The sequence below is a fragment of the Medicago sativa genome, chromosome 3 (assembly GCF_051527215.1).
Source record: "Medicago sativa cultivar Bolivia chromosome 3, Bolivia_mono, whole genome shotgun sequence".
NCBI classification, from domain to species: Eukaryota; Viridiplantae; Streptophyta; class Magnoliopsida; order Fabales; family Fabaceae; genus Medicago; species Medicago sativa.
Window position 1 is genome coordinate 89,718,665 of NC_140751.1, and position 12,336 is coordinate 89,731,000.

The 12,336-nt window shown below is 33.5% G+C and overlaps 3 protein-coding genes across 3 annotated transcripts; all 3 read right to left on the reverse strand.

The window, feature by feature from the left end:
• Window positions 1–300: 300 nt before the first annotated feature.
• LOC146941713 (cation/H(+) antiporter 15-like) lies at window positions 301–4,958 on the reverse strand. Its single transcript, XM_085755523.1, has 3 exons — window positions 2,940–4,958; window positions 1,854–2,852; window positions 301–1,755 (listed from the first exon to the last, which is right to left on the reverse strand). The coding sequence occupies exons 1-3, from the start codon at window positions 3,150–3,152 to the stop codon at window positions 445–447; spliced, it is 2,523 nt and encodes an 840-aa protein (XP_085611649.1). The 5' UTR covers window positions 3,153–4,958; the 3' UTR covers window positions 301–444.
• On the reverse strand, window positions 4,606–7,852 carry LOC146941714 (thiamine diphosphate-binding fold (THDP-binding) superfamily protein). The gene is made up of 8 exons (XM_085755524.1): window positions 7,517–7,852; window positions 7,255–7,437; window positions 6,540–6,697; window positions 6,284–6,383; window positions 5,811–5,922; window positions 5,562–5,701; window positions 5,243–5,428; window positions 4,606–4,958 (listed from the first exon to the last, which is right to left on the reverse strand). The coding sequence occupies exons 1-8, from the start codon at window positions 7,802–7,804 to the stop codon at window positions 4,791–4,793; spliced, it is 1,335 nt and encodes a 444-aa protein (XP_085611650.1). The 5' UTR covers window positions 7,805–7,852; the 3' UTR covers window positions 4,606–4,790.
• An 838-nt stretch (window positions 7,853–8,690) lies between these two features.
• Window positions 8,691–10,058, reverse strand: LOC146941715 (NAC domain-containing protein 104-like). The gene is made up of 3 exons (XM_085755525.1): window positions 9,850–10,058; window positions 9,204–9,475; window positions 8,691–9,064 (listed from the first exon to the last, which is right to left on the reverse strand). The coding sequence occupies exons 1-3, from the start codon at window positions 10,007–10,009 to the stop codon at window positions 8,888–8,890; spliced, it is 609 nt and encodes a 202-aa protein (XP_085611651.1). The 5' UTR covers window positions 10,010–10,058; the 3' UTR covers window positions 8,691–8,887.
• Window positions 10,059–12,336: the final 2,278 nt, after the last annotated feature.

A 12,336-nucleotide genomic window follows, 5' to 3' on the forward strand; every position in this document is an offset into this window, starting at 1 on the left:
GTTAGAATGATGATGTTTGTAAATGGATTCATTGATGTACCATGTTCCTACTTATAGCATTTCTTGTGCTATCAGTAGTGATACATTTTTCTGATACTTCTTCTTCAGTAGTTCTCAGCTCCTATCTAGCCATTTGGATTTATGTAAAGTTCCCTTCACATTCATGCCATCATAATAAGCAAGAACAAGTATAGAATAGATAAATTATACTTTGACATTAAAATTTTAATGTAAAAACGACTTCTTTTGATTTTTATGTTGAAATGTGAGTAAGTCGTAGAAAATAAAAAGTAAGAGAGATACAAGAATGTAACTGTACGTATGTACATTTCTTATAACAACTTACAACTTATATGCAAAAAAGTAACTGCACCAGAAGGCATAATACAAAAATCTATGATGCATTAAAAGCAAAAAGAAAAAGAAAGGTCTATATATATTTTGTTATAAAGTATGAGGACTAGTTCGTTCTGTATTAAAAACAGTGTGTCCCCTTGATGATGTAGAATGGTGATCTGTGTCAGTAGTACTATTATTATATTCTTCACCACCATTTGGTGTTTCTAATCCATCACCATTTGATCCTATCCCAACATGTTGTTGAACTACCAAAACTGAAGCACTTGCTGCGAAATCTGAAGATGCTAATAAATCACCAATTGCACCCATCTCAGGACACTCACTCCAATCAGTGAGTCCTGCTGTCAATGGTGATATCATTCCTTGACCTCTTCCAACTATAAAAAGATCATGAATATCATCCATTGCTCTTATTGCTGCTACTGTTTCCTCTCCATTGTTAACTACCTTCTCAAAATAATCAACTGAATCATCATTTCCATATTTTGTTCTAAACTCATTCATTAGTTTATCATCAAGTTGTTTTTCTATATCTGTTTCAACTGTTAAAACACTTGGTTCATCTGAACTGAGTCTATGTTGTTGTTGAACCGGTTCACTTACTCTTTCGCCTGGGACGAAGCGCATTATTGTTAGGCTTGTACCGCTATGTTCCAACATTCTCCATGCATAGCATAATGCTTCTCTGTCATCTGGTCCACCAAAAAACATCACTGCTACATGGTGTGATACTTGATCTGAGGTTAACCGGTTTGAACCGCTTAAGCCTCTATCGACTAGAATTCCGACTGAGCAAGGTGCATTTGCTAGTACATTTTGGTTGATGGTTCGAAATGCCATGTTTGTTGCTTCCATTGCACCATCGACTGTTTGTTGTTTATGAAATGGAACGATTATTAGAGATACGCGTTTGTCTTCTGCTAAATTGCATATATCTTCGTGCATTGTGGAGTAAGGGGAAACTGCTGACAAGGGCTGGACCGTGACAAACGAAGAGTGTTTCTCGTAATTTTTAAAGGCGCTGATTATATGGTCGGATTGAGCTTCCGTTCGGTTGAGGGCTTGATGTTCTGGTTTATTTGTGTTGTGAACAATAAGCATTGCAGATGTACGGCCGCAGAGTTCGACCAAATGGAGCACATAGGCGCATATCGGTGACCTCTTTGTTGGATTCGAGGTTTCAAGGAGGCTGATCATTGTTGGCACGTTTCGAGGACTATGGACACATACTAGTACTTTAAATTCTGCATCTGGTTTTGATATCTGAATTGTTCTTCTTTTGTAATATATGTTTCTCCTTGATGGTCTATAAATTATTGATACAGCAGGTACAATTATTCCAGTCATTATGACTGTTATGATCACCATAACTGCAAATGATTCTTCATCGAAAACCTGTAACAATAATTTTTTATTTTTTTTTTATCAAAATGAGTCATTGAGAGGAATAAGCAAACCACAAATAACAATCAATAGTAGTATTGTATTTGCACCTTTTGGTCCTTTCCAACATTGAGCACAATCATTTCAACTAGTCCTTTTGTGTTCATGAGTAAGCCAAGGGTAGCACCTTCACGAATCGGCATTTGATAAAAGATTGCAACAGCTAGAGTTCCAACAATTTTGCCAATGCAAGCAAGAAAAATGACAATAATAAGAATAACCCAAGTAAAAGACCCTTTAATGAGTCCTATATTGGTTTTTAACCCACTAATGGCAAAAAAGAGAGGTAACAAAAGTCCTGAAACAAAATCCTCAAGCTTTTCTACCAGAGAAACACCAAGCGGTCCATTCGGAATTGCCAAACCGAACACAAAAGCTCCGAAAACAGAATGAGTTCCAATAGCATCAGTGATGAAACCGGAGACCATGACTCCGGCTAATATAAGAGATATATAAAACTCACTGAAAGATTCACCCTCGGGTGTTTTCCGAACTATCCATGAAGCTGCGGGTCTAACAGCGTAAATACAAATGGCGACAAACGCTGCGGCAGACAATAGAACCCAAAGGGAAGCGAAAGAAGTTGCTTGGTTCTCAGCCATTGCAATGGCTAAAGCCAAGAGAATCCAAGCACACACATCACTAATGAGTGCAGCTGAAAGAGCAAGCTTTCCTATATCCGTGTTGATGAGTTTTAGTTCGGCGAGGATCCTAGCTAGAACAGGAAATGCAGTGACAGAAAGAGCGACACCGAGGAACAGAACATAAGTTCCTCGGTTCGTGTCACAGTGGCTTTCTCTTTTCAAAAAGAAGATGAAAGCACCGCCAAGGATGAAAGGCAAAACCATGCCGGCAACTGCTGCAGCCACTGCCTTTTTGCCTACGCTGCGCAAAACCGTTATGTCCATCTCCACACCAACCAAGAAAAGAAAATAAAGAAGACCAACATTCGCCATTGTTTCAATCACCATCACACTTCTTAGAGGGAAAACTGCATTGGCAAATGTTTCGCTTTTTCCTAGCACCGAAGGACCTAACATTACTCCTCCCTGCACCGAAGATAAATGTCACATCACATCTATCAGCATTATGAGATGATCACAGTTTTTTTTGTGTTTGAAAATAAAACAACTAACCAGAATTTCGGCTATGACACGTGGCTGGCGAAAGGGCTTGAGAACAAAGACAAATATGCGGGTGGCTGCAACAACTAAGGTTAATTGTAAGATGAAAAGTGGCAGAGAAAATTCCAAAGGGCTATCTCCTTGCCATATTCCATTCGTTGTTATCATGGCTGGTGCATAACACACTATATAATCATCTGATGTTTTGTTCCTTTTATCGGCCATATTTTTTCCGTTGTTAATCCTCTATTGCTATATAACTTTCACGTCCTGTTATATCCAATCCTAAGAGAGGAATCTTTCATGTGTCAAATTTGCATTAACAAGGCACTAGCAGCATATAACAGACAATATCACATTACATGTTATTGAGCTTTGTACAAAGAGAAAGAGAAAAAAAAACTAAATTTGAAAGAATATGGTTGAAGTCCAGTTCTTGGACAAATATTGCAGATGGATGATAAGGAGGGAAAATAATGTAAGAAGAAAAAAGGACTATTTTTCGTTTTTGCTTTGTTTGACAAAAATTAGAAATTAGAGGAAGGTAGAGAGAAAAGAAGGTTTGGTTTTGTTTTGATGGTTTTCCACTCCAAGTGGGAATTCTAGTTAAATTCTATGGCCTATGTTGTGCAGAGGGAAGGGAATCTATTTTAAGAAAGATTGTGATTTCATGTTTATGTGAGTGATTATTAGTTGAAAATGGACATGTGTATGTCTGTGAATGAATTTGTGCAATCCAAATTGACTAATGAATTTAAAAAGAGCATATGTTAAGGATGTGAGAATGATTCTTATGATCTTCTGAAGAATTTTGAACTCTCAATATTATATGAATTTAATCTCTTAATTGTTCAAAACACTATCAATTACAAAATTGGCAGTTTATGCATATGGATTCTTCGGTAGAATTCCGAATCATGGCACTTCGCAGCTTTAGCTCAAACTATTGTTGGAATTTTTCAATGAGAAATTAAGAGTCGTTTTTATGTTAAGAAAATATATTTTGACATTTGACAACAAATTAAATAGTTAACGAAGTTGCTTATAGTTAACAAAGTTTAAATATGTTGTTAATTCATTTCAATTGATTTCTTCAAAAAAAAAAAAATCAATTGATTGTCAATAAATATAAAAAGTATCACAACTCATTAACCATTAACTAAATGTAATTAATCATAACAAAAAAAGGATTAAATATAGTTAATCACAATTTTAAAAAACATTAACAATGGTTGTATATCTGACTACAAATCATGGATGATGAATATCATGTATATTTGTACACTTGAAAATCGTATATTTTAAGCACAAATTGGATAGTTAATGGATATATGTATATTTGAGCACATGAAAAATCATTATAATGATGTTCAAAATTGCGGTTAATTGCGTTCAACTGATAGTTATGAATTGTGACACCTTGTTATATTCATTACGCAACATAATCAACTTAATATTTAAATTGTATCAACCATCTAATTTATTGTCAAATTTTGACCTCAAATTTGTGTCAAAACAACGCAATTCTTATGTTACTAAAATTGGAAAAGAAAAAAAAAATGAAATGTAATTTTCTTTTGGATGCTGAAGTTAATGCAACATTTATTTTTATGTATTAACTTAAATGCTACCTTCTCAAAAACAAAACAAAAAACTTAAATGCTAGTGTAAAAAAAAATTCATAACTAGAAGTAATTTATTTGAGAATATGAATGTCACACCTTTTTTTTTTTTTTTGGTACCCTATCATCATGTCACACACCTCTCATTATTAAACTATATTCTCCAATTTATAATACACAAAGAAAGATCCAAGTTTGAAGATAATTTTCCAGTATCTTCAAACTAGATATTGTGCTTAAACTATATGGAAATATTTGTTGGGTAAACATGTGGATGGTTTTTGACCGTCTCCTTCAGCCATTTCTCCTGTTCATGGAGATTGGATGGAGGAACATCATATACATCACTAAACATGTCTGCAAGTGGAGGTTTTTCTACACTCTCAGCAACTTGAATGGTCTGTAGAAGCTGTAACAGGAAATTTGAGTTAGAATAAATATTTAACAATGCTTTTATGGATCATCCTAAATCAAATTCAAGAAAATTATGATTATAAAACCGCAAATTTTTTGCTACGAAATATTTTAAGGTGCAGTATACCAAGTAATCAGATACCCCATACCTGTGTCAATTGCATTAGTATAGGAAGAACACTTTCAGCGACGATTACAAATTCATGGAATATATTTGAAACAGAACTAGGGTATCTAGTATCAACCAAATGATTTTTCAGGGAAAAGATAGTTAGTTACCTGTTGTCTCAAACTGTTCCTAAGCTCAGACTCAGCCATGTCATTCCACCAACCATTCCTTTCTATCCACTTTCTAAATCTCGCTACAGGATCACGTGACAATCTCCACCATTCTATCTCGTTGGCGGGACGATACTTGGTAGAGTCATCTGATGTGGAGTGGTGTCCTACTCTATATGTAAGAGCCTGCAAAAACAGAAGAAACAGATACAACATTGGTCTGCCGTTAACATGCTTCAATATGAGACTGTATACCAGCATACTGCCATTTTTCTTTTAAACATGTCCAAAGATTTGACTTCAAAGGTTATCATTTTACTTCTATTAGAATTGGTCTCTCTTCGCTAACTGCCATTTGACGAGCAGCTTGAACAGCACTATAAATGGCCAGAGCATCATTCCCATCTACACGAATGCTACGGACTCCATAAGCCTGTCCTTTCACAACAATACCGTCACCTATGTATAAACAGGAACACCAGCACAATATATCGTTAGATATTGCAAGACAATGCTAAAGATGTAGACAGTAAGAAAATAATTGAAATAGAAGGAACCGATAAATTACTTCGAAACTGATCTGATGTAGGGGTACTTATAGCCCATCCATTATTCCGGCATATAAAAATAACTGGGGCCTCCATTACCGCTGCAAAATTTAATCCGGCATGGAAATCTCCCTGTCATAGCTCATAACTCAATCTATTACAATATAAAAAGCAAAAGAAAAAAAATCTTAACATATCGAGGATCCTTGATAATAATTTACTGTTGAAAACAAAAGCATTCTATCACACACTTATTTAATGGGATGGGATAACTGCAAATTTTTTTTTCCTAACAAAAATTCTATGCAACTCTCCTAAACCAAAAAACGATATTAAGTTTAAAAGTTTTAGCCGAGAGTGATACAGTATAACCTAAACTCCTTCAAAATTTTAAGAGCAAAACTCTCAATCCATGACATGTTTAAATAGCACAGAAATTTCCATTCAATAAGGGGAGAAGCGAGTCTGCTTTTATGGAAATTGTAAAATTTACCTCACTTGAACCACCATCTCCGAAATATGTTACGGCACATGCATCCTTTTTGTCCATCTTTAAAGAATATGCAGCTCCAACAGCATGGGGAATTTGCGTACTACAGATCAAAGTAGATTTTGCATTTTGTAACTTTCAATTTCAAAATTGTTGGGAAAAACAGCAGCAGCAACACCAACAAAAATATTAGTAGTAATAACAATATTATCAATATCATACATCAAAGTCTTGTACATCAAACTTTTTCAATACTTACGCAACAGTTGAAGCTACATTCATGTAATTGTGCTTGTTGGACCCATAATGGGCTGGCATCTGCCTTCCTTTCCCATTATCAAACTTATTTGAAAAACACTGATTTGCGAATTCTTGCAGAGTGAAACCACGCCATAACAAGACTCCTTGTTCCCTATACTGCACACAATCAATAATATCTTCTGTAAGATCATTTCTGGTTCGCTAACTTTTTAGCAAAATTTAGACAAATTAAAAAAAAAAAAAAAATCCCAATGAAAGTATGAATTTTTTTCATAGATTTTTGTTGCATTTCTCATATTGTAATGCAAGGTTGTCAATTGTGGATTGCTGAAAATAACTGTTAAATTTCACTACATTGAGGTGATATGCCTGCTATTTGACAACACTATATACATACTAAGCATATTGTGGCGCGGAATAACAGCATTTTGTTAAAATTTAGCTACATTGTAGTGTTATAGCCACTATTTGACAACATTGTACATACACCTGTTTGTATTGACTTGTTTGAGCTTATCTACTTACATAAATTTTGCGAGGCTGTTTAGGAGAACTTATAAAAACAACTTATGAATCATAAACTGTTTTAGCTTATTTTCATAAATTCTCTAAGATATCTTATGAAAACAACTTATAGCTTATACAAAAACAATTTAACCTTGTTTTATCTTTTGCTATCGAAATAGCTTATACAAAATATAATTTTGATCAACCTGCGGGAAAATAACATCGTCCATGGAAAGAGCTGCAGCTGATGCAATGTTGATAGCTTCTTCTCCATTTGTAGTTACATAAAATGAGATTCTTCCTTGTCTTTGTGCTTCATAGAAGATAGTGTCCATAGTTTGAAGTGCAACCATGTCATTGTACATTTTAACAGCAACATCCTCACTAACCTAAACAGCATCAATTTCTAAGATACTAATTTTCACAGATGAATGAAATGAAAGTGAAGGTGGTGAAGTAAGTGCAAACCTGAGCAAAATCAGTCCCGAAAATTGGTTCACCATTATCATCAAGAACACGGTAACAAGGAACTCTGTGTTGTTGTGATTCAGATAAAAAATTCATTTGAGGTATGAATTTGACATTTCCACCGGGGAAATCAATGGCCTGATCGTGAATGGGGTTATGAGCAGTGGTGGAGTTAAAGCGGCGTGGGTGGTGGGTGGTGAAATTAGGTTTCCGACGAGTGGAAGATAAGAAGAAGTTGTTAAAGTTGGATTTGAAGCAAGTGAGAATGGTGGTGGATTTTCTCATCATCGTGTTCAAGCTCTCACGCCAAATTCAACAAAATGAAAATAATGAGATGAAAAGTGATTATTGCGTGATGGAGTTAAACACTCAAAATGCTACTTAATTTTGTCATTATTATTGGCTAATCTATTGTATCAACCAAGAAATTTGCTGCTAATAGACAAAAATGTCTTCCAAATTGAGGTATGATACGAGATAGACTTCAAATGTTGTCAAATGCATACGTGGTAAGTCTACATGGAACTCAACTCACTTCCATGTCATAAATAAGGATAAGGATTAGTACTAACTAATTTTTGTTGGATTAAACCACTAATCAATCTTTGTAGTAAACTTTTTTTTTTAAATTGTAAATATTTTAAAAAGGTCTCCGACTCTATTAAATTGTTAAATTAGTTCTTATATTTAACAATTTTATTAACAATTTATTCTATAAATTTATTCACTTACCATCAAATTAAAATTAGTACATACATAGTGTATGTTTGGTGTGTAACAAAAAAAATAGTTAATGTTTGGTATCACAGCAATTCATCGTGAGTTTTTAAAAGTTACATTCTATAGTTTTATAAAATTACAGTGGGTCACCATAATTCTTACGAATGTCCAATATTATAATATATGATACCTTTGTTTTGTGATTACATGTATTGTGCTTTAAATCAACGGTTTCTTCTTCGAAGTTTCAAATTTTTTGAAGGGTGGTACATTTGAAGTTGAAAATATGTAAGAGAAAATATGATGGGTGGGAATCTCCAATATTTACAGCTTCTATGAGTGATATCCGGAGGAAAGGAAAATTTAAAGGATTTAATTTAATAATTATGGTATATAGGACTGGGGTCTAAATTAGATGAAATGCTTGGAAGGTGGGACATAGTGTGGATTAATATTAGTTGTAACCACATAAGTGCATTAACCTTCATGTCTTTGAGACAATGTTTCTTTTTATATGATGGCATTTGAAACAAGTTTCCATATTGCAAGTTCACCCTCCCTGGCTTTTGAAACAATAGGTAATGACAAGCAATTTTATTACCATCATCACATGCAAATTAAAGAAAGTACAAATATAGTTGTGCTCAAATCCTAATGCATACATATGTCATCATCCAACTCCAAAGACAGAAAAACTTGGTCTTGCCATGAAAGATCAGTTCCACTGTCATCATCATCGCTGTTGTAGTGATTTACACCTTCTTGAGGATACATGTTCTTATCAATCTCATAGACTCTGCATAAAACCCATTCGCTCCAATTTTCACCCTGTCATGCCATGCATGATGCACCATTCAATTAATTAAAATATAGATAGCTAACTAGGGAGAAAATAATTTTTAATTAGCTAGATATCAATGCATCATCATTTTATTAGCTTATTGTCAAAATAAATAATGTCACTTACCACTTTATCACCATGATATGAAACAGTACTTTGATCAAATCCAGAGGAGCAAATATGATATTCTTGCATTACCCAACTTGTTTCAGAACTTTGTGCTAATTCGCCAATGTGGAATAACAGGTACTTCTTCATTCCCACTTTCTGGTCAGTGCCTGAAAATATTGGTACTGTAACACCAATTTCCTCCCAATATCCATTTTCGGTACTGGATTTATTTTCCTTCACTTTGGCGAAGAAATAGTATTCATCATTTCCACCGCACAATGCCTTATCTGTACATGTTAAATAAGAATTTAAATATGAAGTTCATTCATCGAATATTCATGCATTGGACATGTGTATTGGTTAATTATATGTCGCTTAATCTTTCTCTAGCTGTGTGTATGTGATTTTGGATAATTGAATCAAATGAATGATACATAACATAAGAGATATGGTCCATATATTCAATATATTAAATTTTTTAGTGAAAATGTAGTATAAGTTCTAATCCTGGTCTTTTTTTTTTTTTTCTTTCTTTCTTTTGAAATAAAGAATAAATAAAAATAATCTAGATAAATATAATCAATCTCATCGAAAGTAGTAAAATTTGGTACGTATAAATAATCTTAAAACGACAATTAAAAATATTGAAGAAATGGAGTACCATTTAATTCCCAAGGAACAAGTAGAGACAGATCTAGATCAGGGATGAAGTTTGGATGAGATTGAATAAGAGAAGCCTTAGAATAGAGAAAATGAAGGATAAGTTCTTCATCTGTTGGAGAGAAGACAAACCCAGGAGGAAGCTTGACAATATCTCCCATTCAAGGATATATTTGAATTGAATTTGTTAGTTGTCAATTATACTTTGGCACTCACTACAATTAATTTTGTCAATATATATAGAGATTTTGATTGGTTGTTAATTATTCACAAAAATGGATTTGATGGAAGAAAAGACTGCGGTACGTGGACAACCATCTCAAGAAAGCAGACCCAATGTCCCAATCCATACAAAGTGACGGCCAATAATATATAGCTAACAACTCAAGTTAGCTTTATTTATTTTTTTGGTAAGTGAAGTTAGCTTTAATGATAATGAATTATTTAACATTAAATTATTGTCATACTTAGGTTGTTAACTTAGGAAGAATAAGACATTGGAGCCTGATTGCATCATGAGTCATGACATACCGGTTAATGTGTTTTATTTTGTATGCAAGCAAGTGGTCTCATGTTTTTTTTGGCAAAAATAAAATTTTCTCATGTTTCGCACCAATTTACTTTTACACTTTTGAATTGAATCAGTTAGTAAAATAATACAAAAGGTATTTTTATCCGAGTTTTTCAGATTCAACTCTTTCAAAGTGAAGGGTGCAAAATAGAGATAAAATAGGGTAAAATATGTTTTCAATTATACAAATATATCCAACGCAATTATTAATAGTGTTGGAGGAATTAGCCGTGTTGGTTGTATGATTAGAAACCTGCTTAGCCAATTTGTTCATGCATTTACGTCGGCAACGTCTTAGGGAGGGTGAGGCTAGTGATTTGCTCTTTGCGATGAAGCAAATATTGTAGTTGAATTTGTCAAAGGTCGTTTTTGAAGTGAATTCACAAATAACAATTATTTTTCTCACTCTATGAGTTTCTCGCGAGTCCTATTCGGATTCTAAAATCTGAAATGTTACAACGTGTTTTTGAAGGTTTTTATGGGGTGTTTATGTCGTTCGGATCCGAACTGCATAGGACGTGAGAGAAACTCATAGGGTGGGAAAAGACACAATTTTCACAAATAGCATATGAATGTCTGATTATGGATGATATAAATTGATTTTGAATCAAATGATTTCGTAGAATTGATTTTTGATAAAAGTAAATTGAATGTATGGATGCAAGTGGTTATTAAACATATAATATGATATTTGTGTCTGTTCTAATGGATAAATAGGATACATGTGTTCATCTTATATCCATGTGAGTATCTGTTAAGCTGGTAATCCACAAATTTTAAAGTATTCACGAGTAATTATGAGTATCCACGCTTTTTTAAAAAAAATGGATATCCATGAATAACAAAAAAAAAATTAAAATATTTTGTATAAATAAAAATAAAAATTTGTTTGTAGTTTCCTAAAATTTAACAACAAAAGTTCATCACATTTATTTAACTCGCAATTTAACAATCAAAGTTCATCACATTCATTTCCATCTTTTTACCAAAATAAAATAATATTCATACTTTCATTTTTAACCAAAACAAAGTTCATCACATTCATCAAAATTGAAACCAAACACATACTATAAGCTCTCTTATGGAAGATATTTTTGAATTTGATTTTGGGTAATTTTTGGTGGACAGAGTGACACCCATTTCATACCCGAAAAAAATTATTTAACATATCATCCTTAAGAGAGCGCTTACAGACAATTTATTATTTTAAAAAATTCAAAATTTCAAAAATTATTTATTTATAAATTAATAATATTGATAGTGGTAGGATCCCACAAAAAAAAATATTGATCGTGGTAGGAGATATGGCCAACCGTTGTAAGTCACCGGCACCGGAGCTCTGTTGTAGACCGACTACTATCAACCATAATAAATGGTGGGGTGTTAAATAGGTATCCCTATTTATGAGGTATCTGTCTATCATAATCATATTTTTTGTTTCTATGTTGAATAATTATTGAGTACATCTATATGGTGTATACACCTTGAGAGAGATAAAAAGGAGTGGACGGCACTTCAGTGACATAGCAAAACTAATGGTATGGTGACATTACCAATAATAAGCTGACATGTGGCATAGAGTCTTAAAATAAAACAAAAAAACAAAATGGCCATTTTAAGTGAAAATGAACCAAACATGACTCACAAAACACAAACACGTTACCGCGCTTTTGCTTTCTCCCTTTCCACTTCAAAGCAAAACCACCACTAATTTTCGCCGTCGTACGCCGCCGATCACCACCAATGACCACCTCCGCCATGCCGTCACCTCATAATCTGTCTTCTTAAGGTTTGTTTGTTTTTTCTTATCTTTTTTTTCATCTTTTGTAATGGTTATGGTAATGAGAACAAACCAAAATCAAAATCAAAATCAAGATTAAAATAGGGAATGACTACACTTGATTAGGGAAAGAAAAC

Excerpts from the sequence above, each read along its gene's own strand:
- LOC146941713 (XM_085755523.1), bottom strand. The coding sequence starts at position 3,152 with ATGGCCGATAAAAGGAACAAAACATCAGATGATTATATAGTGTGTTAT. Across the intron at positions 2,853-2,939 it reads GTGTCATAGCCGAAATTCTG|GGAGGAGTAATGTTAGGTCC; the intron begins GTTAGTTGTTTT and ends TCTTCGGTGCAG. Across the intron at positions 1,756-1,853 it reads ATGTTGGAAAGGACCAAAAG|GTTTTCGATGAAGAATCATT; the intron begins GTGCAAATACAA and ends TTATTGTTACAG.
- LOC146941714 (XM_085755524.1), bottom strand. The coding sequence starts at position 7,804 with ATGATGAGAAAATCCACCACCATTCTCACTTGCTTCAAATCCAACTTT. Across the intron at positions 6,384-6,539 it reads AATGTAGCTTCAACTGTTGC|TACGCAAATTCCCCATGCTG; the intron begins GTAAGTATTGAA and ends TTTGATCTGTAG. Across the intron at positions 5,702-5,810 it reads TACATCAGATCAGTTTCGAA|GTGACGGTATTGTTGTGAAA; the intron begins GTAATTTATCGG and ends GTTTATACATAG.
- LOC146941715 (XM_085755525.1), bottom strand. The coding sequence starts at position 10,009 with ATGGGAGATATTGTCAAGCTTCCTCCTGGGTTTGTCTTCTCTCCAACA. Across the intron at positions 9,476-9,849 it reads TGTTCCTTGGGAATTAAATG|ATAAGGCATTGTGCGGTGGA; the intron begins GTACTCCATTTC and ends TAACATGTACAG. Across the intron at positions 9,065-9,203 it reads CATATCATGGTGATAAAGTG|GGTGAAAATTGGAGCGAATG; the intron begins GTAAGTGACATT and ends ATGGCATGACAG.